The following is a 27,565-nucleotide window of genomic DNA, read 5'->3' on the forward strand; positions in this document are numbered from 1 at the left end:
GCCTGCCTTTTCCCACATATTGAACTAAATATTAATCTCTGAATCTTTTGGATTCCAATAGGAAAAGTATTTAATTGTAAATAGTCTCCTTCCCCAAAGCTGCCTATTTTAACCACAAGAATTGAATGGTTAATGTAGTTTCATTCAATGTAAAGCATGATACTTGAAACATACTGAGATCTGTCTTTTTTTATCTCATGTTAAGATGCCGTGGGGAAAAACAGAAGCTAGGAATCTTTGTTATTCAATATTTCTGTGACCAACTGCTTAACTTATGAAAATTAGAGGTCATCATTAGGTATTCAAGATTACTCTCTTTTGTGAAACAACTACTTGGGTACTCTCAAATCATGACTTGAAAAAAAATCACAATTGATAAATTGCAGTGACCATTCCCTGCTGTACTTACAACAATTGACAAAAAAAAACCCCAAAACTTAAATCAATATCAATACTTTATTACTGCTTAAGAAGGAGGCATCTTCAGTTTCCAAATGCAAATTGCAAAGGTAGACTTTTTGTTCAGTTTTTCTAAAGAAAAAAAACCTTCCATCCTTATTTTCCTTTCCTTTTGTTCCTTTTCTGAGAAAAAATCTGTAGCTCAAACAAGGTCAGTCAACACAAAATATGGAGAACAGTGAAAATGACTATACAAAAAGAACATAAATGTATATTAGGAAAATAATTGTGCACTTTATTCAACAACAGTACATTGGTCCATTAATTTACAACAGCAGGAGCCTTATGAAAAGAAAAATTCACGGTTTTATTTTTTAACTGCTAGTACCCCATAATCCTAATTTGACCTGAACAAAGGCTATGCAATAGCACAAAAATGGTACGTTTTATGCAGTAAGCACACAAGTGTCATTCCTCAAAAAATAACCACAAGAAATAACCATGTTCTTAATTTTCCACTCAAATTCAGCTTAGTTCTCTTTACCACAATGTATTTGTACTGTGACCCTCCTACTCTTTCCATGTTCCCTGTTAAACATGCTCCTTTGCTTATATTCTTCTGCACTCTTTATTTTGGCAATGCTGCTCATTTGTCCCGTCCATCTAGAAATGCCTATAGGCCTTCTCCCACACCCTTTCTGGGTCTATTTAGAGCTAGCATTCATTACAGAGAAAGGAATTAATCCTTTATTTTAGAAGTCTCTGATAATATATTTGTACTCGGCTCACCCCACATACAATGTGAAGTAGTGACACGCCTTTTTGTAGAGCCATTAAAACCACGTTGCTTGGTCTCCCTTCACATATACCTTGCAGCAGAGGCCACTGCTATTACCTTAGTCCTCACTCTATTGTTTTCCTGCCCATATCTCCTGCGGAACGGCTGATCCTCGGTGCAAGAATTACAAGGCGGAGACCTGGCCCCACCCGCCCTGCCCACCTGAAGGCACATAACGGAGGTTGTTTCAGGGCGGGCAGACTGCAAGAAACACGCCAGGATCCGAGGCAGTAACACCCGCAGGGTGTGAAGTTTCCCGCCCATTGTCTGCCTGGCCCTTCGGAGCCCGCCCCGCACACCTGCGGCCGCCCGCCCCGCCCTGCCGGCCACCCGGCACCTCCGGCCTCACACCGGCCGCACGGCGGGCAGCCGAGCTCCGCCAGGACGCCCGGCGCTAGCCCAGGCCCGGCTCCCCGGGGGACGAGGACTCCCTCTCAGCCGCGGGCCGCTCGGAGCTCTCACGCCTCCCACTCCACTAGCCCTCCACCGGAGACCGCCCGCCGCGGCTGCCTGTGAGGCGCCCCGGGCCCGCCGCGTTACCCACCCCGCCGCGCCTACCTGCGAGCCGCGCACACGCACAGGGCCAGCATGGGGAGGGGGCGCCGGGAGAGGAGGAGGAGAAGAAGGAGGAGGAAAAGCCCGTTCCCTCCCGCAGCCGCCCCGCCCTCTGGCCGGCCGCGGGCACAGCCCTCAGCCCCGCGCCGCCGACCTGCGCATCCGGTTCCGCCGCCTCCTCCCGCCCTTCCCGCCGCTACCGAGCGAACGCAGGCACCTCCCCCCTCCACCGCTTTCCTCCCGCCCTCGCGCCCCTTGTCTCTCCCACCCGGCGGCGGCGCGGACAGGGGCAGGGACGGCGCTCTCCGCCTTTCGCTCGGTAAGGGCGATGCCCTGTCTCCGTGGGCATAGCTCAGCGGGGTCGGGGAGGCTGCGCGCCTCTCCCTCTCCGCCGGAGCTCCTCATCGCCGGAGCCTGGGGGTGGCGAGGTGGATCGGGCCCGAGGCGGCGGGAGGGGCCGGGCGACGCGGCCACTGTCCCCGCGGTGCCGGGGTGGGCGGAGGTGGGGTGGCTTCTGCTCCGGGGTAGACCAGTCCTCCAGGCCTCAGCGAGCGGCCCTGGGCCTGCCGCGGGACGAGGAGGTGGGCGGAGGGCATGCGGAGGGGCCGGGGGTCGCGGCCCCGCAGCGGGACCCTGTGCCGACCTCCGGTGGGGTGTGGCGGAGTGCGAGGACTCCCAATACAGCGGCGCTGCCGCTCTGCGCCTCCGGCAGCGTCGCTCCGGCGCGGAGCCGCCTTCCCTGGTGCCCGGCGGCGGCTGCGCGGCGTGGGGCTGCCGGCACAGCGGGGGCTGTAGAGAGCAAATAGTGTAGCGTGGGTTGGCCGTGGTCTTGCTGTTCATTTAGAGCTCTGTTTTAATCTGCTTCCTCCGGCGACAGGATAAAGACAGGCCTTTTAAATCGAAATGGTTTAAGGAAAAATAACTTGGAAAGTTGGAACTAAAATTGTCCTCAGAGTTACGTAACTCCCAGCTGATGCTGAATGCAAATGAGTCTGGGCCAGCCCTGTCACTGATCACAAGCGTGCACCGAGGTTGCAGTGTTCCAGTTTTTGTCCAAAGTGAGCATAATCCATTCAACAGCACAATGCTAGAGAATAGAATACCTTTTATTAAAGCCTGTTTCTGTATCTCATCATATTTATGAATGTGGCTTTTTAAATGATCTTGACTTCGGCATGTGCTCCTGCTTCCAAGTGTGTATGTCTCAGAAATAAAACCTAAATTATAAAAAAAAAAAAAGAGGCTAAATTATTTTAGCCTCAGTGAACTCTCCTGCGGGAATGGATCCGAGGAAATCTGTGCTCTTTTGCTTATAGTTAGGTGTGATGATTGTAGGAGTGTTCCCTGATCTGTACAATTTAACCACCTGTTTCAAGGCGTCACTTTATAGGGCTTTCTGGTGGAGGATAAGTTTTGGTGTATTACGTGTACTCCTTACTGAGGTCAGTGGGATGTTGGAATACTCCAGAAATTTGTTTTTCTGAAATGAGAGATCCTGTTGTTTCTAAGACATAGGAGGAACTCACCAATTTCAAAATGTCATCAGTCAAACGCCTTGTCTATGCAGTCATCCATTTCCTGAGAGAGCAGAGTCAGATGGATACTTTCACTCCAGATGAACAAGAAAGCTTGGAAGGTAGGTGATAAAGGTGCTAACATTAGAGATATATATATATGTATGTATGTATAATACCTTTCCATGTGTTAAATTGCTCAATGTGCATTATTATGGAAAGTAACTGGAGATGCCTAACTGAAACTGCTACCAAATATTCTCTGTGAATAAGATCATGATCTTAATGTTTCAGAGATAATTATTGTAATGTATCTCTCATTTTAAAAATGTTCTGAAGTTACAAAATGCATGCTACCTTAATTCTGAGCAACAGATACTTTGAATCACATCAAGTTGAGCAGTGCTGTAATGCAAACTATGGTAATGATTTGTGTATATGTCCCACAAGTCTTTGCCTGCTTATTCTTTTTCTCTTTAATATTCAGTTTCTTTTTGCGTTTTGTGTCTGATAGTAGGTGTGCTGGCCACAGAGGAAGTAAAACAATTTCCATATATTGGGCTTGGTATGTGGGAAGATTTCCTGTTTCATACTTAGAAGAATTCCATGTAACTTATGAGGGAAGGCTAATAGATCCTAAGAATATGGAAAATAGCATAAATGCTTGGCATTTCCTTTTCACTGGAGTGCACGGTAGTGAGTATTTTCAGTATGGTATAGCTTCTGTTATACGTCCAAGTCTATCAGTAGACATAGCTACGAAAAGATGGACTTCAGTGTGTATTCCTCTAGTGACATATTCGTTAAGTCTTTGTAACTTCATAGTATCTGTCTTTATCCTTCGTACTGCTCTTACTCCTTTTTCCTAATTCCTGGAGACTTCATGGCAGGTGATGTTACAACATGGAATTAAGCAAGAGAAGAACAGAAAGTCTTAATTCTGCAACGAGCTTTTCATAACATCTATTTAAAAGATGTTGGCACTATTTCAGTCAGTCTTCAGTTGTATCGCTCAATCAGAGGAGGAATTTCGATGTAAGAGGGGAAGGTCTAGGAGCAGCAGTGCAGTAAACACCATCCAAGCAGTTGATCACTGAGTTACCTGAGTTACCATATGAGGTGTGCAGAGTAGATTTCCCTGAGGTGCAAAGCGAGTCCTGCCTCTCAGAGGCATAAGCTTAAAAAGATAAACCTGGATTGTGCTTCCTTCCAATGTCTATTGGTTTTACAGTAGTTGTTCACTAGTGTAAGGAAGAAAGAAACATTTGTATCACGATATTCAAAGGATACTCCCAAAAGAATAAAAGCCAGAGAATTTGGTTTTGCATCAGAATTTGAAGCATTTGTAAACTTGAAAAGTGGTAGTCATCTATGAATTTCACCTGTATCAGGTTATGGTGATGTTCAGCTGATGAAAGAAAGCAATGTTTTTGGAAATCATATAATGAGAGATGAAGAGAATTCATTTTGGTTTTATGATAAAACTGATGAGCATTGGGTTATGAGTGAAAACTTACCTGATAGATAACGTCTTAGAAGAGCCTTAGCCAAAGTCTATATGAAGAAATTAATTTTTAGATCCTGTTTTCTGAGAAAAAAAATATTGTAAAACCTCAGTTGTGCTCAAATGCTGATATAAAACTTACCATTTTAATACAGATATCAAATCCTAATTTTAGAGCTGTACCCTGCCAAAAGCATGGTACCATATGCTATGTTAGCGGATAGGAGGCGGGCATTCTGAATAATTGACTCATTTTGGTTGTGCAAAGTATCTGTAGTGCCTGTTGTGTAGCAATAGCCCAAGTCCCACTCATTGAAGTGTTTAATGTTAGGTGAAGACATCAGGGATGAAAAAATTTGATGTTTTTCATTGGTAGCTACATACCTACTAGGTGTCTGTAAAAAGATGAAATACTGTATGATTAAGTGTCTCTGCTGGGAAGTAATTTAAACAGTTCCCATTCACCACAAAACAACAAAAAGAGCTAGTAACATCACAAATAAAATTGATACTTTATAAAAATAACAGTCTAGCATGTGTTCAAGCTGCATTTATATTGACAACCTGCATTCTGCATGCTTGAATTACAATAGCAATGTCAATGACAGTAAATTTCCTGTAGGAATTTGTACTTGCATGAAGAATACAAATGCCTTAGTTTGAGAAAGTAGAGTAATTAGACCAGAGAAAATACTCCCTTACAATCTAGGATCTAGAGCAGTGATACAGATCTCTGCTGGTTAATGCTCGACTCTGTTGTGTGAAGTAGAAACTTCACTTCTTCCAAGTTGTATTTTAGACAAGTGTGTTTAAATGGCAGTTATTTCTCTTTTCTGCTTACAGGTTGTTTGGGGGTTTTTTTCTTTTCTTGTCTATAGCAACTATTTCTGTGGGGTTAAAGGAGAAACTCTCTACGACATGCACATGGATGTGATTTTTTTTTTCTTACTTCTAAGATCCATGTATTGCAGTGAATGTTTCCAGAATAGTTTAATGCACCTCTTAAGGAGAGGGATTGCTGTAATACTTGAGATGGAGAAGGTTATATGTAAGATGAAGCAAGATGATACTGAGTACTAAAAGGGCCTCAGCAGCCCAATTAATATCCACTCTTCAGTGATCAACAGCCTGCATGTCTGCTGTGATGCCTTGCTGTTGCTTGCAGCTTGTGTTTCAACAGCAAAAAATCCTTGGAGCTATGTGGCACTGGTGATGCTGAGCTGGGCTCCAGCATAGCCCAAGTGCTCCTGCTGTCAGGCAGTGGGTATTTGTGTGAGCCCCAGCTGTTCGGCAGGGAGCTGGGTCTGTGTACTGGTCTGTGAGGTGGTCAGTACAACCTTCAGCAAGAAAGCAGATAACTTTGGCCTTTGAAATCAGACACTGGAAAAATCTTAGATTAATAGCTCACATGGTGCAGCAAGTCTTTTCCAATTTACTGATGATACCGAGCTTGCAGCAGTTGACAGTGCCTCGCTTTGATAATGGGATAATGGGAGGCTGGCAGTTTAGTTTCTTAAGATACTTTCCTGACAAAGCCACGTGTTCGCTGTTCGCTCTTCTGACTTTACTGGGGTCAGGTTTTTGTATCACAGCAAAACAGGGTAGTTATTGATCTGTCACAACTTAATACATCTTCTAATTTGGAAAAGTTTCTGGTTTGGCTATGTTTATTCTTACACAGGTTTCTATTGTTGGCTTGCTTTTTAACCAGTGGTTATTATTTTAACCTATGGGTTCATCTTATAAGAGCTTCTAATTTTGTTATACCTGTGATAGACTATAAGGATTATAAATTCTATTTTTTAGTTAAAGGAGAAAAGTGGGAGTTCACTGTAACAACTACTTATTTCATGGAAATGCTTACTAGTAATAATACTAAAGATTACATTGTTTAAGCATGATTTGCACTGCTGCACTTTGCAGAAATCTCCTGTATGATAGAGAGTTGATGTCATGGACGTAATGCCTTGAGAAAGGTAAAGGAGGGGGTTTTATTTTAAATTTATGCAAAACTAGGAGAGGTGAGGCACTCAGGAAAGGGAATGCCTTCAAGTGAAAACAAATTTATGGGGGAAATTGGTAAATATACTATGTTGAGTGGTTTCTTATTAAGTCATATAAGGAAAAAAAAAAAAGATACATAATTCCACTGATTTTATGATAGGCCTGGTAGTAAGTACTGTTAATATATAATCCTGAATTCAGTATAGTCAGTGCTTACTTTTTGACAATTAAGATTTTATACATAGCAGGAGACAAAGGAGTTTAATACAAGTCCTTCAGCACTCTTGCTGAGTAATTTAGAACGCAGAAAATTGATACATTTTTAGCATTTAACATTTATTATTTATAGGAGTAAGGTGTATGCATATTCAGCAAAGTATTCAATTGTTATCAACATGTTATCAACATTAATTTTGTATCATACTTCTGAATAATTTCTATTGTATGTTATCAGATCTTTTTAAAAAATGACATCTTCCAGGTTTTACTTTTATTTTACAGGTCTACATTTTTCTTCTTTCTTCCAGCGGTGACATAGAAAATAGGCTCCTCAAATTGGCCTTATTGTACTTAACTTTCTGTAATTTTATTTTTCCAATTTTGGGTTACTGTTCAGGTTCATTATAATGCAAATAAGATTTCAAACTGTATTTATTATATTAACATTGGACTAAAATTCAATTTAAATTATGAGATTCACTCTTTATTGATACTTCATTTGAATTCAGCTACTCCTGCTTATATATAGTTTGAAGTTAAAAAGTCATTTTTCTGTTCAAACCAGGGTTTGCAAAGACTTTTCTTTTTGCCTCCTCACTTTTCAATCTAAAACATTTAGATGCTATGCCTTAATAAAAGCATTCTACTAGGTTCTCAAGATGATAGGGAAAATAATGATGTAATTCAAGATATTGTAATCACAGAATACATATACACACACACAGAGAATTGTATATAGTAATTGGCATTGACCTTTTACCTAAAAATATGTGAGAAGATTTAAAACTTCAGTTAGGTATTTGGCTCTGATTTTCTAAAGTTGGTTATTGTAAGTGTATTTGCATTATTCCAGGTTTGGGAAGGCTGTTTAATCCTTAAACAACAGAACATGTGGAAGGGTACTGCAGATATATTTTTAAATAGGATAGTGGCTTGTGATTAATGATGCATTTTTTTAATAAACAGTGTCTTCAAATAAATATATTTTGTTCTAAAAAAAGCTAAGACTAATAAATATTTTTCATTTATTCTTTACAGTAAATATAAGCCATTTTTTTTCAACTATTATGCCATGCAAATATATGGCAATTGTGGTGTTTTGAGGTGGGGTATGTGACACATGCATAATTATATTATGAATTGTGGTGCTTTTGTTAAATCCTCATAGTTTATGTTTGGGTTTTTTAAAAAAGTCATCATTGAAGGAATTTAAATAGAAGAATTGAAATAAATTGAAATTTCAATAAAATTGAAATAAAAGAATTCTGGTTCAAGAATAATGGCCAAACTATGTATGGATTCTTTATAGCTTATACTATTTTTCAGCAAGCCAATTCTATGGGGATCAGGTAGCTTCGCTTTATTTTATGACAAGTTTCAAAGAACTGCCTTTGCTAGCTGAGTAAGGAAGTGAATCACATTAAGAAATCTGGAGAGGGACTTTTTACAAGGACATGTAGTGATAGGACAAAGGGGAATGGCTTTAAAGAGAGTAGATTTAGATAAGATGTTAGGAAAAAGTTCTCAGTGCCAGCGTGGTGAGGCACTGGCACAGGTTGCCCAGAGAAGCTGTGGCTGTCCCATCCCTAGCAGTGTTCAAGGTCAGGTTGGATGGGGCCAGGAGCAACGTGGTCTGGTGGAATGTGTCCCTGCTCAAGTCAGAGAGGTTGGAACCAGATGGTCTTTATGGTTCCTCCCAACCCAAACCATTTTATGATTTATAATTGAATTAGTGATATTATACTTCTATTGAGAAACTGGTGACTTTTTTTTTTTTTCTTTTTTCTCTCATAAGTTGCAATTCAGTGTCTGGAGACTGTGTTTAAGATTAACCTGGAAGATACTCATCTTGCACCTCCACAGCATTTGATAGAAATGTTCACAAATTCTTTTCATAAGGTAAGAATTTCATTAGATTCTAGAGTTCCTCTGCCAATAAGTGCTAAGATTTCATATTGTATACACAACCTTGAAGTGCTATATAGGTCAATATTAAGTGGAAACTTAAGGAAAACACAAGAAAGTGAAATTTCCATAAAAGTTATCAGAATGAGAATCTTTTGGGGCAGTGGGAGGAGTTAATTTCAGCTAGACAAGGACAATTCCATGTAGAAAATTACTGAACAGTGAATGTCTCATTCTCAGTTGAAGGATTTTGCCCTTCAGTTAAGCATTTTGCAGTTCCCAGAGAGAAATGTCTGCAAGATGCTTGAGGTCATTTGAAGTTTGCTGATGCTTCTGCTCCCTTCTGGAAATAGTTTAGTTGTTCAGTTTTAAAAACATCTCCATGAACGCTACCCTTAGAACGGGAACTTTGAAACTGTTTACTAATAATACGTGTTATGTAGGATCCCCAGTACAGGAAACACAGGAACCACCAGGTTAGCAAATAAGAGAGTCAAAAGTAAAAAAACCGAGACTGTAGAGGCATACCAGTTCTCTTTCCCTTGAAAGTCCTTAAAGTGTGTGGTGAGCCATAAGGGGTTTTTAGTAGCAGAAAGCAACCTGTCTTTCTCTTCTAAGGATGTTTTGGTGATTTGGTTTTTAGTTCTTTCATACTTCCTGTGCACTACAGAAAATCTGGTTGCTTGCTTATACAGTGCTGCCCAGGATGAAAGCAGTTTTTAATAAAATCAGGGCAGATATGTTAATTAAAAAAGTCTTGGTTTGTTTACTTACAGAATGACATGCTGCATCTCTCAGATTCTTTACCAGAGGATGTTGAAAAGGCTGATCAGCTGAAGGATGAAGGTTTGTAATAAACATAGGAATAAACATTTTATTCTTTTAATAAGATTTTTGGGTCACCATGAGTAGTTACAGTATAGGAGCTGGGCTGTACAAAGCCTTAAGCTTATATTCTCTGGTGGTTGTTACATCGTAAGAGGGTTAAGTGAATTGCTCCACCTGGGATTTAAGAAAATACAATCTATTCTCTCCCTTGCTCAGGAGGTTGCTTAAAAGTTAAGGGGTAACGCGTAAAGTCCTGGGCAACATTCCTGAGTAGCAGACGCTCTAAAGAATGCACAGTTATTGTTTGGTGTATTATAGATTTCTCTGTTTATCCGTGGAATTGCTATACGTTTCTATTTTATATTGAAAAGGCTATGTGATGTCAAGGATTGTGTGCTAGCTGAATATGAAAACATAGGTAGAAAGCTGACCCAGCTGAAGCCACTGGAAAAATACTTGTGAACTTACTAGGGTTAGTATTTCACATATGTGAAATAATTTGTGTGCTCTGTAAAAATTGCAGAAAAGCCAGTTGTTTTCCCTTTTGATTAAATGTTACTGCTGTTATGTAAGGAAAAGCAGCTGTAGCACAGAAGTCTTCACTAATGCTACCCAGGAAGGAATACATTTTATTTCCCCCAAAAAAGAAGCAGGGGGTGGGGAGAAGGCATGTAGCACTGATAACAGATGTGAATTGTTATCAGGTGGATTGATGCTTTATAAATCACATTTTTTTGACCTCTTGGATTTTCAGATGTTTGAGTTTTGTAGGAAAAATAACTAAGTTTCTAATTGCAAGGCAGATTTAATCCTTTCAAAAATTTCAGGATAATGATGTGGAAAAAGTTCTAATGTTTTTGAGAATGTGTCCCATGTCTGTCTTGTCTTAAAACTGGCCATCTGTAGTCATGAATGCAGTCCATTACTGGCTCCGAAAGTAAGTTTTCCTAATTGATGAAGTTGTTCATTAGCTCTTGAATTGTAAAGATAAGAGCTCAAACAAGGTTGGGTCACAAGTGAAGAGTAGTTTTTAAGTTGTAACATACCTGCTGTACATGCTGGCTTTTCATTTTGCTGTTAGTGCCAGCTCGTGGAAGTGAAGAGTACCTGGAGCACTCAGTATGGTTATTGGACTGTAGGGATAGTCAGCACTTTCCGGGTGTGGGTGTTGTAGCAATACGGGGTTTAAATCTGTAACTTCTGTCTTTGTATCTGTCAGCCCACAGGGGTTTGTGAAATAGACTGAGGAAATTAAATTAATGCATGCTATGTATTAGTCTTCGTGTGGTGTTACTAAAGCTATTCCATATTTCTACTGAAAAAATGGAAAGGGTCTCAACTTGACAAAGAGCCATTTAAAGTGTCAGCTATCAGGGCATTAGTAAGCGTTTTGGAACTGCTTGAAATGCCTTTGGTTAATTTCTCATAATAAAATTAAAACTTCCTGTCCTGCTGCTCTGTCATATTAATCCTCCTCATTTTCACACGTGTTATCAATCACCACTATGATGCTTTTCAGTTGTATTCTCTGCCTTGAATTAGAGAGGTAGATTAGATAACTTGAGAAAGTCCATTTGACCCATATCTTCTATAATACTGTAGTTCTATAACTCTGTCATTTCCTTATTTCTGTCTGTATGTTCTTACAAATGGAATAACTTTCCCCACCTTTGCATCCACCCCACTGATTATCCTCTGCTCTCAGTAGAAACTGGCTAATGAATGTCAAAACAGAATCAGATACCTGAGTTTTCTTCCTTGGTTATTATAAAACTAGGAAGTACTCTACCCTTCAGGCTAGTAAATACTTTAATTTACTTGTCTGCCCTTGTATATCACTTGACACTTTGCCTTAATGTAAGCTATGTAAGATCATGGATTATGTGCAGGTTTGGATAGTGTAACAGTGGCTTGATCCTTGAAAGATCTGGGTATTACCACAGTATAAATTATAACAATAGGTAGTATTTTCATTATAGAGGACACACATTGAAAACTATAACCATTTGTGGGGTTTTTTGTCTTACGAATTTTTGTCTGGCATTGAAGTAAAGTATTACAGTTGCTTTTCCTTTTGTCCTGAATTGCGTAATCTCAGCAGAAATAGTGGGTCTAGCTATTTTTTCTGGTTTCCCTGAGTTAATTTTAAGCTGGAGAGAGCGAGCGCTAAAGAGAGCAAGAAAGGTACCCATTGATACTAGCTCCAACTTACCCTGCACCCCAGGTCATCTTTCATTCAGAGCAGTGTCAGAAATTCCCACTTTGGTAGTCATTGATGGCAGTTTTGTTTTAGAGGAATGTTAACTACTGCAATCTCATTGAGCGCAGCTAACTTGTCTTTTCTCTGACAACAGAATTTAATGTACAGACTTTTACCGTAGATCAAAGGAAAGTGCAGATGGTGAGCCTCTAGAACTGAGACAGATATGGTTAGGTATCAGTTTGTGTATATTCAAAATATACGTGTGTATTTTGAAGGCATAAACGCAATTACAGTTTTAGTTTGCCTTCTCACTGGCAGGGATCGCTGACTATAATTAGTCTAAAATAGCACTATTAGGAAGAGGTGATTTTGTGCCACCTTAATGATACTTAGTTACTTAAATCTGGTTTTGTTTATTAAGCTCTCTGTGTTCACAAATAAATGCAAGTATAGTTATTTTCAGTTAGTACAGGCACGGAGCTGCTTGCTGCACAGTCTTTTGCTTTCTATCAGTCAAGCTGTTGCAATGACTGAACTTGTCCAGCCTTTGCTTTTTCAGTTATCTGTATCTGTAGCAACCTGTGGACCCATTTCTTCTCTTGCTTATTTTGGGAGAGATTGGGAATATTTTGCCAAAATACAAGGAAGTCTCTGGAAGTCTATAATTTTCCTGACAAATTCTTGACATTTCTGGGAAACTAAGGCTTCTATAGGACCTAGCAGGCCAAACATCCATAGTTTTAGGACCAGGGACAACCTTAAACTTGGGCCCTCTGAATTAGGACTTTTTTTCTACTACTCTGTCATCAGGAAAGAAAGAAACTACCAGGTCTGTACTGTGTTGGGGAGGAAAGAATGTGTAAAATATCTATCTTTTGTTTTGAAAGGCATTACTCCAGAATTTTCTTTACATAGAAAAGCAATATATTTTTTATTTATTTTTCCATTGGACTTAAAAAATATGAAATATGAATTTGTTATAGAGTAGAAATTCTGAGCTTTGTTGGTGATAAATGTTACCTCTGAATCATTTTAGATTTCCAGTGCTATACATACTTTTCATTATCTTAATGAGTAAATTATGTGGCATCACAATATTTAGTGCCACAAACAATGCTTAGTTTTGCTTTTGTTTCATTGTCCATGTTAGATGGATAGTTAAAGCAAGTTGTTGGGACATGTGAGAAAATGAGACCAAAAAGGAGTTAACATGTAACCTATTGGTTTATGAGGCTTGAAAAGATAGTTAAGACTGATGAATCTGTATTAGAGTGGAACTGCAATTACATTTACACTTCTCAAAAGTGATCTTTGCTTAACAGCAGAAACTAGCTGGAAAATAAAATATCAAGATAAGAAGGGGAAGGCTTATGTGGTGGACTACAATGCACATAATAAACTTTACAGACATAGTAGATGGTTTTATTTGCATTATTCCATGCCAATTCTACTTAAAAAAATGTATTTCAAAAAACTGGAGTCATAACTTCCTTATATAGGTGCTGTAATGTGGCTGCTTTATTTCTTTCATACATAGCGTGGTATCTTTTAACTACTTAAAAGCTTTTTATAATTTATTTCAGGTAATAATCATATGAAAGAAGAAAATTATTGTGCTGCAGTGGATTGTTATACTAGGGCTATAGAACTGGATCCAAAAAATGCAGTCTATTATTGCAACAGGTAAAAAAAAAACAACCCTCTTTTCATTCCTTAACTTCATTAACATTATTTTAAAGGTAAATTGTGAAGTAAATCAAAACAACATGAGGCTAGAATACCCCAGAAAGTTATAATGTTAATTTTGTAAAAGATCTCAAGCGAAAGTGAGCTCATTCAGCATTTCTGGTTTAGTTAAAGGTGTAATATGGGCTTTAAAATTACTTTTAACACTTAAGATTAGGTTTTTGTCAGTTAGGCTGTCTATATTAAATCATAACACAGGTTGTGATACCCAGTCTGTTGAGAGTAATAAGAACCTTTTTTTGTGGTGTTCTGTTGACTCAGATGCCATCTGTATCTCACCTAGTATTGACTTCCCTTGGGAAAGAATATTATCAATGTGGGTACTATTTTGGAGATTTCAAGCATTGTATAAATACTCACCAGTTTTATGCATGACCTGCTGAAAAATATCAAGGTTGTTGTAGTTTCATTGTATAACCTGTTCTTCAGCATAGTGAAGACATAGTGACATGGGAGCAGATAAAGTCTGGAAGTGCAGTAGCAGAAGTATACTCTTTCAGTATACTGCCCAGAAGACCAGCATAAGAGCAAAGGCAGCACAGCTTATGAGCCCTACTGGAATTAGCCTCTCTCTAGAGCCACTCTGCTCTACAGTCTTCAGTGCCTCTGTTACCAGAAGTGCTGTCAGTTACCAGTGCTGTCAGTTACCAGTTGAGTGCTGTGAGTCTGGCCTTGTGGCACTGTACCCAGAGGATTTTTCTATTTTTGGAGTTGTGCTTCCATTACTCCAATGTTTAATGTCTGATAAACACAAGTGAAAGATTCAGTGTTTCATGGCAAGCATAAAAAGAAAGGAAATTAGCAGTTTACTAATATTTTACATCTTTAAGATGCAGTTCAAAGTGTGTATCATCTATTTTGCTTGAGAAAACTGATCACTTAAGTGATCTTGGGTATAAAATGAAAATAGAAGACCAGACTCAACAGCCTTCCAAAATCACTGGAAGTTTCCTCAAAATGGGCTTAAGCACCAAATCTGTAATTGGCAAGAGAAAAAATACTTCACTGTGTGTTACATCATCACATAGCACATCTGTGAAGACAAAAATACATCTTGATGTCAGTAACTACAGTAATGTATGAAGTTACTTAAAAGAAGACAGGCAGTTGCTTGGAGTTTTGTGGGTGATGCAGTTATTTGAATAAATACAGACCTTATTCTTACCTTTCTTAACTAGTTTGGGAGCAGTGGAGACATAATGCCTTCAACAGTATTGCTTTTTACACACAGCAGTAAGAAAAAGAGCTGAGATGCCCTCCAAGTTTAAACTAGACGTATACATTTTTTGTAAACGTGGAAAAAACATCTTCTGTTCAAACATGAGAAACTAAGCATTGTCCCTAGCTTTTATCCACTGGCATCTGTGGAGTGGACAAGCATTAAGTAGCCTAAATATTTAAAATATAAAAGTAGTCCCATTCTGAAGAGATTTTAATCAAAGTCCAAAATGAAAGTTGGAGGTTATCACAGGAGACAGGATTGAATATAATGATGATTGTAGCAGCTAGCATTCCTAACAAGAAGAGTGCTTTATGAAATGGCAATCACTGTCATTTCTACACTAGTAGAATATATATACCTATGCTGTCAAGGAAGAACAAATAAGAATGTTTTGAGACTTTTAAAACTGGGAAGTTTTGCTTATTAATCTGTTCCAATGTCCTTTTTTTCTCATTAAAAAATTGAACAGGGAAGAATCACAACATTCTTTTGAATGGCAGTTTTCTTGCTGGAAAACACCAATTGTGTGAAATACTTCTCCTGGAGCAATGATTTTATGTAAAACACTACTTGAGAGTTTCACTTCTTGTAATAGGTTTTATGATGTATTTTGTGCATAGTCATATGCTGAATCTAAACCAGTTCCTTTGTGTCCTCAAAGGTGTGTGTTCTCCAAAGCCCTAGTCTCGTAATGAACTTAAGCACATACTGAATTTGGAACATTTGCTTGTCCCACTTAGTTGAGGAAAGCTGAGGTATCACCTAAAGAGTGAATGAAAAGTCGGTAAGATTAAAGAAGTTGAAAGTTGGTCATGGACATGTCAATATCCGAGCTTGGGATTTTTTAACTTTATTGCTTTTTTGACAAAGCTCTCTCCCTTCCCTCTCATCTTCCTCTTAGGGCTGCTGCTCAAAGTAAACTTAATAACTACAATGAAGCAATAAAGGATTGTGAGAGTGCCATAGCAATAGATCCAAAGTACAGCAAAGCATATGGGAGAATGGGGTAAGATAATACAAATCTGAGTAAACACTGAAGACCCAAGTGTAAATCACCATAGATGTTCTGAAATAAGTGGAACTGAGTTGTTTTACTTAGCTGACATACTTGTTCTGAAAGTGTAGCAATTTTCTGAAGATGACCCTGTCAGGATGCCAGCTTTAAGTTTTATGTATGTGGTTGGTCTCAGCATTTTCATATCAGATTTCATCAGTTTGCAGTTCTTCTTCTTTCAATTTATCAACTTTGCAAATTTAGTTTAGAAAGTCATAATGTGTTTTTTGCACCTACCTAGTTATGAGTAATCAAAATTCTGCAGTTGGAATTGTGTATCTGTTAATGATGCTGTTAAGAGAACAGAATCCTGAAACTGGAAGAATAGAGGCTTAATTTTTGTGTTCAATAGCTCTTTGGAAGCCAGTATTTTAGCAAGGCTAAGCTATGTCCCTGTGGTAGTTTTTCTCAGTCATGTCTGAGATTAACAGTATAGCCTCTTTAGGTGGTGGGTCTGATTAAGTGCTATCTGGAAAAATTTCGGTAATGTTCTGAATGGGATATCTATTTGACTGAAGGACCGCTCTTCCAAGATGTGTAGCTTTGCATTTTCAATAATCAAACATGCTGTGGGTGTCAGCTGAACGCTGCATAAGGCTTTTGAGGTTGTATCTATGCTAGTAAATTAAAAATTGCTTGAGATTGTTCGTTGGGTCAGCTGGCACAAAATGGCCTGTGTCCATGTTATTAAAGTCTAGTTTGCAGTATGGAGTGGCCTCATCCAAACTGCCTATTGCTAAATTGCATTGGCCTGTGTTAAATTCTGAACCATGCCCCCAAATTGTCTGGGATAATGCTTGTTGGCCTGGCACAAACCATGCCAGGGGTCATTTATTTAAGATCAAAGATGATGGAGTTCTATCGCTTGAAACCTTTCCACAATACATTTTATTTTACTAATACAAAGGTAGCCTGTCTGGCATTTGAGGTGATTAATTCACTTGAAATTTTAGGGACTGTTGAATTGGTTCTGTCCTATTTAACTCTTTAGGTCGTTTCTTCATATACCACAGCCTGAAATCCCCTGGTTTCACTGAGATGGAAGGATGCTACAGCTGATTTAATTGGAAATTGGAGGATATTTTAGAGTTTGGGGTGTAAGCCCACTGTGCCTTTTGATAAATGATGTTAAGTGGGATCATTCTTAGGCAATCAAGCTTCTCTTTTTTTTCTTCTTTTTTCCTTTTTTTCTTTTTTTTAATTGTCTGGTTGTTTTGGTAGAGGGTATATTTAGAGCTACAAGCCATTGTTTTTATCCATCAGCAGATGGATAAAATAATACATGTGGCATAAGCTTAATGAGGAAACAGTGCTTGTTTAGTAGCAACTGAAAAAAACAAGTGCAGAAACCACCTCAACAAAAACTCCTTATGAGGAAGCTGTGTTTTACTGACTGCATTATGCAAGCGTGTTAGTTTTTCTCAGGATTTGGCAGAAACTCTCTATGTGTTACAGAAAGATGCAGAACTGCCTCAGAAATATGCAGACACAGGAGCCATGTAGACAGTTAAAGTGATACTGCCAGCATGACCCTGTGAGAGCACTTGTCTGGGTAGGAATTGGGAGCAAAGAAACTGTTGCCTGCTGGTTTTGACTTGAACTGTGTTCCAAGAAGCAGAATTTCACATACTTTCTCTGTAAAAAAACCCCCACAATTGCATCATGGAAATACCAGATTGCATTTCTTGTCTGGTCAGATACTTTTGGCAAGTAAATGGGCCAAAAGGGAGAATGTTTTTTATGGGAATGACTGTGTTAAGAGAGAAAACATTAATATTGCATGAGTTCCTCCAGAAGCATTACTGGAAGCTCCTGGAGATTCACACTGTTAGTTCATCATCACTGAGTGTGATGGCTGTGACTGTATCTAACGCACCAAGCTCTCTGGCCTGAGATAAAAGACAAAGGTCTGTTAGTGGGCGTTAGCAGAGGCTTATCAATCAACACAGTCTGTGCAGCTCAGCACATAACCAGGGAGGAACGGGAGTACTAAATAGCTGAATGTGGGTTACACAGATCTTCCACAAAATGTGGAAAAGATCAGTTTAGTTTTGTCATCAGTACAAACTGAAAATACAGAAGGCATAATAGAAACTGCAACCAGATGGACCAGATGGAAAGATGATGTTTTAAATGTAGTAGCTAATTGAATTTGAAAACAAATACTGTTTTAAAAGTGGTAGATCTGTCCTGTGCTCTCCTGAGCTGCCTGAGATGATTCTTTTTCAAAACATTAAGCAGACTTCTCTGATACAAGGGTTTCTTACAGCATCTTACAGATGTTATTACTATTCTGTGTAACCCCTTTGTCAAGCTGTTGAAGATCTGAAAGGAAAATCTTGAACTCATCCCAAGACAAAAATCTATTATGCTGAAACTTCTGGTTCTAGTATTTGGTTTCTTGAAGCTGCAAAACTCATGTTAAGAATATCTTTGCCCTACTTACCCATGTATCACTGAATCACTTGATGATGCCAAGGCGTTTTTAAACTTGCATATATATGGAACAGAGAATACAAGATGAGTTCCTAAAAGATTATCCCTCCTGCAAAAACAAGTGCTTGTTACACTAAGCAGTAGTAGCACAATAACAAAACTTGCATAACTTAGTGCTCAAGCTAAAAATTAGTTGTGAGATACTGTTTGACTGAGAACAGAAAATGTATCATTATCTTTTGATGGTCATTTATGTTCTACCCAGGATTTCTTTATTTCACATTAGGTTGGCTCTGACCTCAGTGAATAAATATGAAGAAGCAGTTACCAGTTATCAAAAAGCACTGGATCTTGATCCAGAGAATGACTCTTATAAATCAAATTTGAAAATAGCAGAACAGAAACTAAGAGACATGTCCAGTCCTGTAAGTTAGCTCTGTATCTATTTATTTACAAGAGTTTTAAGGGGGATTTTGTAGGTAAACTTACCTTCAGTTGCAATTTGTTTGTAGACTGGAACTGGACTGAGTTTTGACATGGCAAGCTTGATAAACAATCCTGCGTTCATTAGTATGGTGAGTATATTTCAAACTTTATATTGTTTTTAGAACTGAAGTTTTAAGAACAACTCTTTTTAATAACACAAGCAATTCTAATGCTTATTATAATGGCAGTGGTTTCATTATACTGCATATACACTTTCTAAGTAATTCTATGCTCAAAACAAGAAGTGAAGCATAAATCTCCTATAACCCTGTCTTATTTCCAATTGATTATATCATGCTTATGGACAACAATGTGCATAGATTAGCTATGCTGCTATAGATGGCATCATAGTAAAACACTTGTCAACAGCATGGTGAAAATTTCTTTGCTATTCTCCATATAGCAGTTAACAACAAATACAAAGAAATCACCTCTTAAGTGAATAGCAGTTGATTCAGATTCAAGACTGAACTAACTCTGCCTGGGGAGAACTACCCAGGAGACCTTTCTATTCTTACTCTTTCAATTTATCCCTGATAATTAAGTGTGCAAAACTTCATGCAGTGTGCAAACAACGAATATAAACAATATATAGTGCATTCCTTCTAGTTCAATAGCAAATTGTGGTTTTGTCCCCAAGTAGTTACTGCCCCTCTGGTAGTTTTATCAGGACAGGACATGTCAAACATGCTTCTGTATGGAAGTGCACTGCATGCAAGAGAGATCAATACATCTAGTCCGATACAGTGGTCCAACTAATACGGATGGTAGGCAAGGAAGAAGTGAGCAAGTTCTCTGATGACAAGAGTGGTTAAGTGGCACTGGAATTCTGTGTACCACTTCAACAGCCACATGAACTACTCAAGCAGTCTGCATCTGTTTATAGAGTCAAAGATGTACTCTTCAATATGGAGTTAACTATGGGGAAGGGATTTTTTTACATAATTTACAGAAGATGCCTGGTCAAGTGAATAGAACACAGGGCATTCACCCAGGAATGAATGAATGAATGATTTTTGTGTGATGTAGTTTTTTGTTTTTAAGGAAAAAAAACCCCTCACTGTCTGACCTTGATAAAGTTACTTCTAGCTTCCTTTTGGGGGGCCCCTTAACTTAGGTCAGACTACTGCTGATGGAACAAAGAAAAGAAAAAATCCTGTATTACCCATAGAATTGACCTGTAGTTGGCATTTTATATCCAACTCTAAACTCAAGAAGACAGTTGATTTACTTTTGAGATAGATTACATATATAAAGATATTGATCAATAAAATTAATATTGTATATATTTGGGTTTTGTAGTATGTTTAATAAGAGAGTGAATAAGCAGATACTGCATTGTGCCTGTTGGTCTTGTATTCATACAAACACTGATTTCTGGAGGAATTATGTTACTAACTTTGAAATATCACGTGATTTATAGTATCTGTCCATATACACCCTTACACTGTGGTAAACTCAATATAATTTTTGAGGTATCTTATGAATGAGAAATTTAAATAACCTCATGCTTACTACAGTTATCGCAGAAGATATGTTACCACAAAACCATGCTATGAAAAAACTTCACATTCTGGTTTATTCTGCAGTATTTTGTGGCTGTAATCTTAACAATTTATACCCAATAGTAACAGTCATTGCAAAACTGATTTATCCAGGCTGAGAATCAACAAAATACAGGAATACAATACAGACCTTTCTCCAAAAAACAACAGCAAACTTTTGTCCTTGGAATTCTTAAATTTATTTTTTTTTTTTTACACCCCCATCCCCCATTTTCTAGTACAGGCTTTTTATATTTAATGTCATCTTGATGTATTTTTATGTCTGAATCTGTAACAAGTATTTTTATCTAATTTAACAAATTGTCTCAGCTTTATGTCTTTGAAATACATTCCTGTAATGATTCTTTTTGCTGGGGACTGTACATCTCCATGTATATAAACCTAGCTTAATTTTGTACTAGAACACAGAATACAGCATGTTTCTTCAGTGGTTTTTTTTTCCCCTTATTTTCCTCAGTGATACCTAAGTAGTAAATGTGTTATAATTTCAGCTACATGTTGTCTATTCTAGGCAGCAAGCTTAATGCAGAATCCTCAAGTTCAACAACTGTAAGTATTTAAAACAGAGTACCATTAAAACGAATGTTTTTAGGGCTTTGAATTAATAAGAGAAAAGGTGGATAAAAATTAATTTTATTTTTGCTTACTGTAAATAAACTGCTTCAGTTTCCTTCTCTTGCAGCTTATTTCCTCTGAGCAATTAAAACAAGAATTATAGTTTATTGTTTACTGTAAGCGTCCCTGCATACCCCAATGCCAACACTGTGCTAACTGTTCCAGGATGTCGGGGATGATGTCAAACGCCATTGGTGGCCCTGCTGCAGGTGTTGGTGGCCTGTCGGATTTGTCCAGCCTGATCCATGCGTAAGTAAGAACTGTATAGTTTTTGGCTATCACATTTGTAGAAGCACTATTGTGTAACATCTATTTAAAAGGGATAGTGTCAAGCCAATTATAATGTGGCCTGTTGCCATTGTATGTCTGATTATTATTAAAACTGAGAACTTAAAGATTTAATTTCCACTATCTTTTTTGTTTGCTTTGTATGTTTCCAGCAATTGGAATGACTGAACCATGTGCTCAGTTTCACTTTCTGCTTCTCCTACACTGTTTACTTTCTAAATGCCACTTACTAAAAATGCTCCCTTAAATCCTAAAGTACTCCTACACGTGCTTTCAAATTGTGTTGATAAATCTACTACCTGATACCCAAGACATTAGTTTGAAAAGCTACAGATTTGCTTAGTATAGATTGCAACAAGTGCTGCACCTGCATCCTTCTGTTTAGAACTAGGAAGGCTTCAGGGAACTCGGTATGATGAGTAGCTTTCACAAAAACCAGGACCCAAGGCTTTTATAGTATAACAATAATCCATCTGGAGGAGTCTGCACAAAAATGCCATTTGCTTATATAGCAAGACCTTTTAAAGTGCATAGAGTTTTACTTTATTCTCGCCTATTTCAAAGTATTTTTAAGTTTTGCCCCTTCAGGACAAAAATGCAAAAGTTAGAGAGAAGCCATGCCAGGCTATTCATGAAGTAGCATTTTACTTGCTTTTTCTAGTAAACCAGTGTTATGCTTATATTTTACATAAAATTAATGTCATCTATTAATTTAACTCTTAAGCTAGAGCTGTTACAGAGATGGATCTGTCATTACTTCAGTCATACAGGACATTAAAGGTGTAACTGTATGCTTACTTTCTACTAATGAAGTCCTGCTCACAAGTACACGTTGGCAGCCGCACACTGCATTTTTGGAAAAACTAATACAAGGTTGCACTTCAACAGCAGTTCTCTTAAACAACCTCACAAAAAGAAGGTAGCACATCACTGGAGCAGATTGATTGCTAAATTTTAGTTTTTACTTTCTCCTCCATGACATCAAGTAGGAATAATAGTCCTAAAGAATGAAAATGGAGATCTGATGTTAATCCTGTTTGGAGAGACTTTTACTAGATAAAGTCATACTACCTTGATTAAGATTATACAGCAAGTTACCTTCAGCCTTAACTTTCATATAATACACCTTTCAGTTGTATCGGGATGTCCAGTTTTCTTACAAATGCTGCATATAATTTTTTTCACTTGATTTTACGTAAAACTGTTGAACACAGGGGGCAGCAGTTTGCGCAACAGATACAGCAGCAGAATCCAGAGCTCATAGAGCAACTGAGAAATCACATCCGGAGCAGATCTTTCAGTGGCAGCACCGAAGAGCATTCCTGACTTAAAGGAGGCATGTGAATTGGAATGGTATATAACCCCAAAATGCGTACCATAGTTAGTAGCAAAAGCACCATTGTAACTCTTCTGCTTGAATAGAAGACAGAAAATTCTTTGTGCGTGTTTGCAAACAAGAATAAATCTGTTAAACAGATCTACTGCACATAACTTGGAACATATCGTTTATGTATAGTTAACTCCTGAAAATTAATACACTAATAGGTGGTTTATTAAAATCCCTAAGTACAAGTCATTTTCAGTATGTGCATTAGGTTGATCTCCAGGGCTACTGAGTGAGGAGGAGTTTTGTAATGGGCTGATCTTGCATAACAGCTTAATTCTGAAATCCTACTGTAAGTCCTGTTATGGTAAAAATCATTATGGCTGTACTCCCTGTCAAATATTGAAGCAGTAGGCCCTTCTGATATGCCCTTTTATAAATGAGCATAAATTGGTGTTGGAGTATAGAATGTACTTAAAACTCATGCTTGAAAAGTCTGTTTCTTTAAGCCTGTGGAGAGGCTGTCATTAGTAACATGAAATATTTTTCAACTTCACTGGGCAGGAGGGAGGGAGATGATTGCATACAATGGAGTACCACAATTGTTGAGAAAGAGAAGACGCTAGTCCTGAGTAGGATAATACACAGAAACCAAGATGGAACTTGGCTTGTGAAAGGAAATAGTATTAAGAAGTTTTAGGCTTTTCTATTGCCATGTATACCTTCAGATCATGATGGCAGCCCTGGAGGTCAGCATTATGGCACTATTTTCCTACGCATGGCAAACTGTATTACATTCTGTATGTATGCAGTATTTAACATAAGCTTAAAATTCCTAACTGTAATAAGCTAAAACTGATCCTGTGACTGTACAAATAACTAATACTGAAAATTTACAAAAAATAATTTGCCTTAGAAAGGATTCTCTTCCTATTCTTGTGTGGTAAGTCACTGGCTTAAACAATTAATGGTGTTATTTTTATTTTTCTTTTAAGTTTCATTACATATATCTATGTTAAAGTGATGGTTATATGGCCAAGTTAAAGATTTTTCCACTCTACAGTATTTCTATTCCTATCCTGGCTTTTCTTGCCCAGTTAATCTTGCTCTTTCAGAGACCACTGCTTTTCTATATTTTTATTATGTTAAATTTTTTATGCTGCTTACTGTTTACACTGCTTTCCGGTACAATGTATGCTTGTTTTTACTCCAGAGAGGTTCTCAACACTCACATTTTCCTCTTTGTATAGCAAAACTAATTTGAGGAGCCTGCTTTGATTTCTAAGACAGGGTGATATCTGCTGGCCAGATAGACTGGAGAAGGTATGTGAAGGATTAACATTAGACTCTGAAATGGAGAAATACACAGGAACTTCTGGACTTCAGATTTTGTATCAGATTCTTCTTGTGGTCAAAAAAGAGCACCTCAAGTAGAAACAAATGCAAAATTTGGAGTCATGTGCTTGATGTGAGCAAATGCTAGTTATACATCTACTTTATGAGTCTTCCCCTATTAAAACGGGGGGAAATGCAGCTGGATCCAAGGAGAAATTAAAAGAATTGGAGAAAACAAAAAACTAGGAAATCTGTATTACCATCTGTTGAATAAAGAGGTAAAGCTTAATACAGCAACTTTAAAACACTGCATACTTTATTCAATAGAGCTTGCCTATACACAGCATTAAAATGCTTCTTTAAATTCTCTAAGTAAGTTTCCATACTTGCCTTTCGAGGCTTTAGGGATACTTAAGCTTTATATTAAAATTATATTTCCAAGTAACAGCTTCTGAATTAACATCTGATGACAAAGAAGAGAATCTCTAACAGCATCTTTTTTCAGAGGTTGTTCAGATCCTGAATCTAATCCCTTCAAGAAGACTGCTACCTAAGTTCTCTTACAGTTAATAGGACAGGATACCATTTACAAGAAGGAGCAATGGAAGCTGTAAGTGGGCTAGAACTACTGTACAAACATTGCTTGGAGTGGCATGTTGTGTCAGGAGAGAACCACTGCTCCTAGCATGTCTCCTGGTAAACTTCACGGTTCCTCTTAGTGCTCTCTCTTTCGTATTTTCAACTGCTCAAAGTGAGTTTTACTAGCTTTGATATGGGGAACCAATAAATCCAGAGTGGACTGGACAGCACTGCAATCTCTCTCACACTCAATTTATCCTTACTTTGTGACAGCAATCTTCATGCTGTCAGTTGCCCTTTAAGACAAAAAAGTGTCAAGAACCTCTTGAGAGTTCCTAAAGAACAGCAAAATACAATAGTACTCAAAGACTGGCTGCAGAAGTTGTACTGTCAAGTAAAATATAGCTTACTGGATTTATGGGAGAACTGTCTCCAGGGTTAAATGGGATGAAGCAGTGGTTAGTTACCTGAAAACTACTCTTGAAATTATAGAGTGGTAACTTTCCTTTCACATACTGCAGTATCGTCATGTTTAGGTTTAACTCCAGTACAGACAATATGTAACCAGAGTATTTATTAAAATATTGATGGCATTAGCTAACCTTTTAGGAATGTGCTACAACTGGCACACTACTTACTTAACTTGTAAACATTCTTTGTTTCTTGTATATTAACAGAAAGGGCTTTATAGCCTAAATGAAAAGCAGTGAAACCAATAACAGGAGCTGTCATTACATGCTTTTCCACTGAAAACAGAAACAAGGGGATCATTTATACTAAAGTCTATTTTGCCTTGAATAGGCTAGATTGTTTCACAGAGTCATGCAATATGTCTTAATCACAGGGTGAGGAAGGAATCTTTTCCTGTGTAATAACTGCACTTTATTTTGCACTAAAATTTTTCATCCTGCTAGATTGGGTGGTAAACCACAATCCCTATAAATACTGCTTTAAGGTCAACCGCAGTCTATCATTCAACTAAGCAAATATGCATTTAACACTGAATTGGTTTTATATCATTACTGTTCCATCAGCATATAGGTGTGATAATTGTTAGAGAAGAAAATGTCTTGCACTTGAATTGTAAACTTCTGTAACCTGCTTGCATGGAAGTATATTCTTTAAACTATGCCTGATCATAAAGAAACTTACTGAAAAATTCAGCTTAGAAATTGTTTCAGTTGCACGTTTGGTTTTGTAACAAGTCTACAGCTTTGGATTCATATGCTGTTTCAGGGCTACAGAAAGCCATACTGGCAAAACGCAATTTGTCTACCATTTCTGTATCTCTCCTCCTACCTCTTGTTACCATACGGTTACATCTCCTTCAACTTGTGTCAGTTGTTTAACTTGAAAATAGATTATAAATAAAGTTATTTACATTTTTTGTCTGGATAGTTGTGGTTCTACTGTTTTAGTTTGTTGATGTATCTAGAGTAACAGGTACATTGCATTCTTTATTAAACTGCAGAGCAACAAACATAAACAGGTATTTTGGATGTTCAGGATATAGTTTTAATTTATTTTCCTTCCTGTGTTGACTCATTCCCTCGATTTAGTAAGCTGATCCTAAATTTATCCAATGTTGTAAAATTGAATTCTATACTTAAGGCCCCTATGTATGAAATTTTTAAATGATATAAGTCGAAAGTAAGGTTGCTGCATGCCAGTATGGTAGCTGAGAAACATGACAAGCCACCGGGTAGAATCGTTTAACACTAGTTAACTAGTAAAGCCAGTAACCATTTTCTGTAAATGGCTACTTCTAGGTGACCTTATATATTTCAGCCAAAAATACTTCCATTTTTTGTCAAAACAAAGCCAGGGAAAAGTACAGTTCAGTGCTTAACCAAGTCCTGAATTCCTTCCTGCATATGATTTGGAGAACTTGATCTAGGGCACTCATGGAGGGCTTTTTCTCCTAATTTTCTTAAAAATCCACTTAAATGCCTATAGGGGGGGTGGGTAGAATAATTTGCACCACCTCAGTTCAACAATACGAAATGCCCCAAGTTCTGCATGGTTTCAGTTCTCTACTAATTGGGAAGTAACATGCCTGTTCACAGCATGCCTGTACGGCAGGGACACACAACGCTGCACAAGACTGCAGCTAACTGCGATAGGTTTGCTGTGTTACTCGTTTCGAAAGACTAAGCCACAACCAGCAGATTCTTTGGCTGATGCTCTACTTCCTAGCTGCTAGTGCTTCAGCAGTGCCAGCTGCACTCTCTCATCTCATGCCTTTATCAGGCTCTACTTATGGTTATGCATGTACCATGCAAATACACTGCCATGCCAGGTACACAAAAGTGTTTCTTTTTAGGAGTTTGGATTCCAGGAATTTCTCTGTAAAAGGCCAGTTCCTTCAAACTGAAGCAGTTTTGACAAAACCACAATTTAAAACCTGTTTAAAAATAATTAAAACAACAAAAATAAGTACAAAGTGATACTGTTTCATATCAATCTCACCCCTCTGTCCCGAGGTGATGCTAATGCAATATAATTTGCTACAGCACTTTATTCAAAGGCTTTATTTTCTGTAGACAGAATGCATAGGCATGTTTTTGAAAGATAAAAGAACATTAAAAAAATGCTCAGAGAAATAAAATAAGCAATAGTTAAATTTATGGATATATAGGGATTTGGTTTTGCTTTTACACATTTTAATATGATTCAGCTGCTAAAACACCAAGAAGTTGGTCCAAAAAAAAAAAAAAAAGCCCTGCAGATAAGACATAATTTTTTTTTCAGCTTTGTTTGACTTCTGAAGAAACTACACAGACTTGTGCAATATCATCGTACTCATATGTTCTCTTCAAAAATGTGTCTGTAAGTCTTAAGCCAGAGACACTCTAGAAAGGGAAAATATTTAGAAGAGTTGTTATTAGAAAGAATTATGAAGCTTATAAAACAGCTATTTTATAACAAAACTATGCTATAAGACTT

The 27,565-nt window shown here is 37.9% G+C and overlaps 3 protein-coding genes across 8 annotated transcripts in view; 1 reads left to right on the forward strand and 2 right to left on the reverse strand.

Moving 5' to 3' along the window:
* The window catches only part of NLN (neurolysin), a 38,413-nt gene extending 36,430 nt beyond the window's left edge, over positions 1-1,983 (reverse strand). The window contains exon 1 of one of the 3 annotated variants that reach the window (XM_030471137.1): positions 1,796-1,983. In XM_030471137.1, the coding sequence (XP_030326997.1) occupies positions 1,796-1,827 (32 nt within the window). In that variant the 5' untranslated portion in view covers positions 1,828-1,983. Of the gene's footprint in view, positions 1-1,294; positions 1,315-1,795 lie in introns of those variants that run through there. The other 2 variants (XM_030471138.1, XM_030471140.1) reach the window with 2 other exon arrangements.
* SGTB (small glutamine rich tetratricopeptide repeat containing beta) lies at positions 1,926-25,951 on the forward strand. The gene is made up of 11 exons (XM_030471153.1): positions 1,926-2,111; positions 3,302-3,428; positions 8,829-8,932; positions 9,715-9,784; positions 13,553-13,652; positions 15,839-15,943; positions 18,714-18,852; positions 18,940-19,002; positions 20,990-21,027; positions 21,259-21,342; positions 22,596-25,951. The coding sequence occupies exons 2-11, from the start codon at positions 3,329-3,331 to the stop codon at positions 22,705-22,707; spliced, it is 915 nt and encodes a 304-aa protein (XP_030327013.1). The 5' UTR covers positions 1,926-2,111; positions 3,302-3,328; the 3' UTR covers positions 22,708-25,951.
* The window catches only part of TRAPPC13 (trafficking protein particle complex 13), a 30,515-nt gene continuing 23,419 nt past the window's right edge, over positions 20,470-27,565 (reverse strand). For all 4 annotated transcript variants that reach the window (XM_030471152.1, XM_030471151.1, XM_030471150.1 and 1 more), the window contains one exon: positions 20,470-27,471. In XM_030471152.1, coding sequence (XP_030327012.1) covers positions 27,367-27,471 — 105 coding nt within the window. In that variant the 3' untranslated portion in view covers positions 20,470-27,366. The remainder of the gene's footprint in view (positions 27,472-27,565) is intronic.

This window comes from Strigops habroptila, chromosome Z (genome assembly GCF_004027225.2).
Source record: "Strigops habroptila isolate Jane chromosome Z, bStrHab1.2.pri, whole genome shotgun sequence".
Lineage (NCBI taxonomy): Eukaryota > Metazoa > Chordata > Aves > Psittaciformes > Psittacidae > Strigops > Strigops habroptila.

What these genes read in the sequence shown, in the direction of transcription:
- SGTB (XM_030471153.1), top strand. Translation starts at nt 3,329, where the DNA reads ATGTCATCAGTCAAACGCCTTGTCTATGCAGTCATCCATTTCCTGAGA. An exon ending in ATCCTGCGTTCATTAGTATG is followed by an intron (nt 19,003 to 20,989) that starts GTGAGTATATTT and finishes TGTCTATTCTAG; the next exon opens with GCAGCAAGCTTAATGCAGAA. An exon ending in TTGTCCAGCCTGATCCATGC is followed by an intron (nt 21,343 to 22,595) that starts GTAAGTAAGAAC and finishes TGTTGAACACAG; the next exon opens with GGGGCAGCAGTTTGCGCAAC.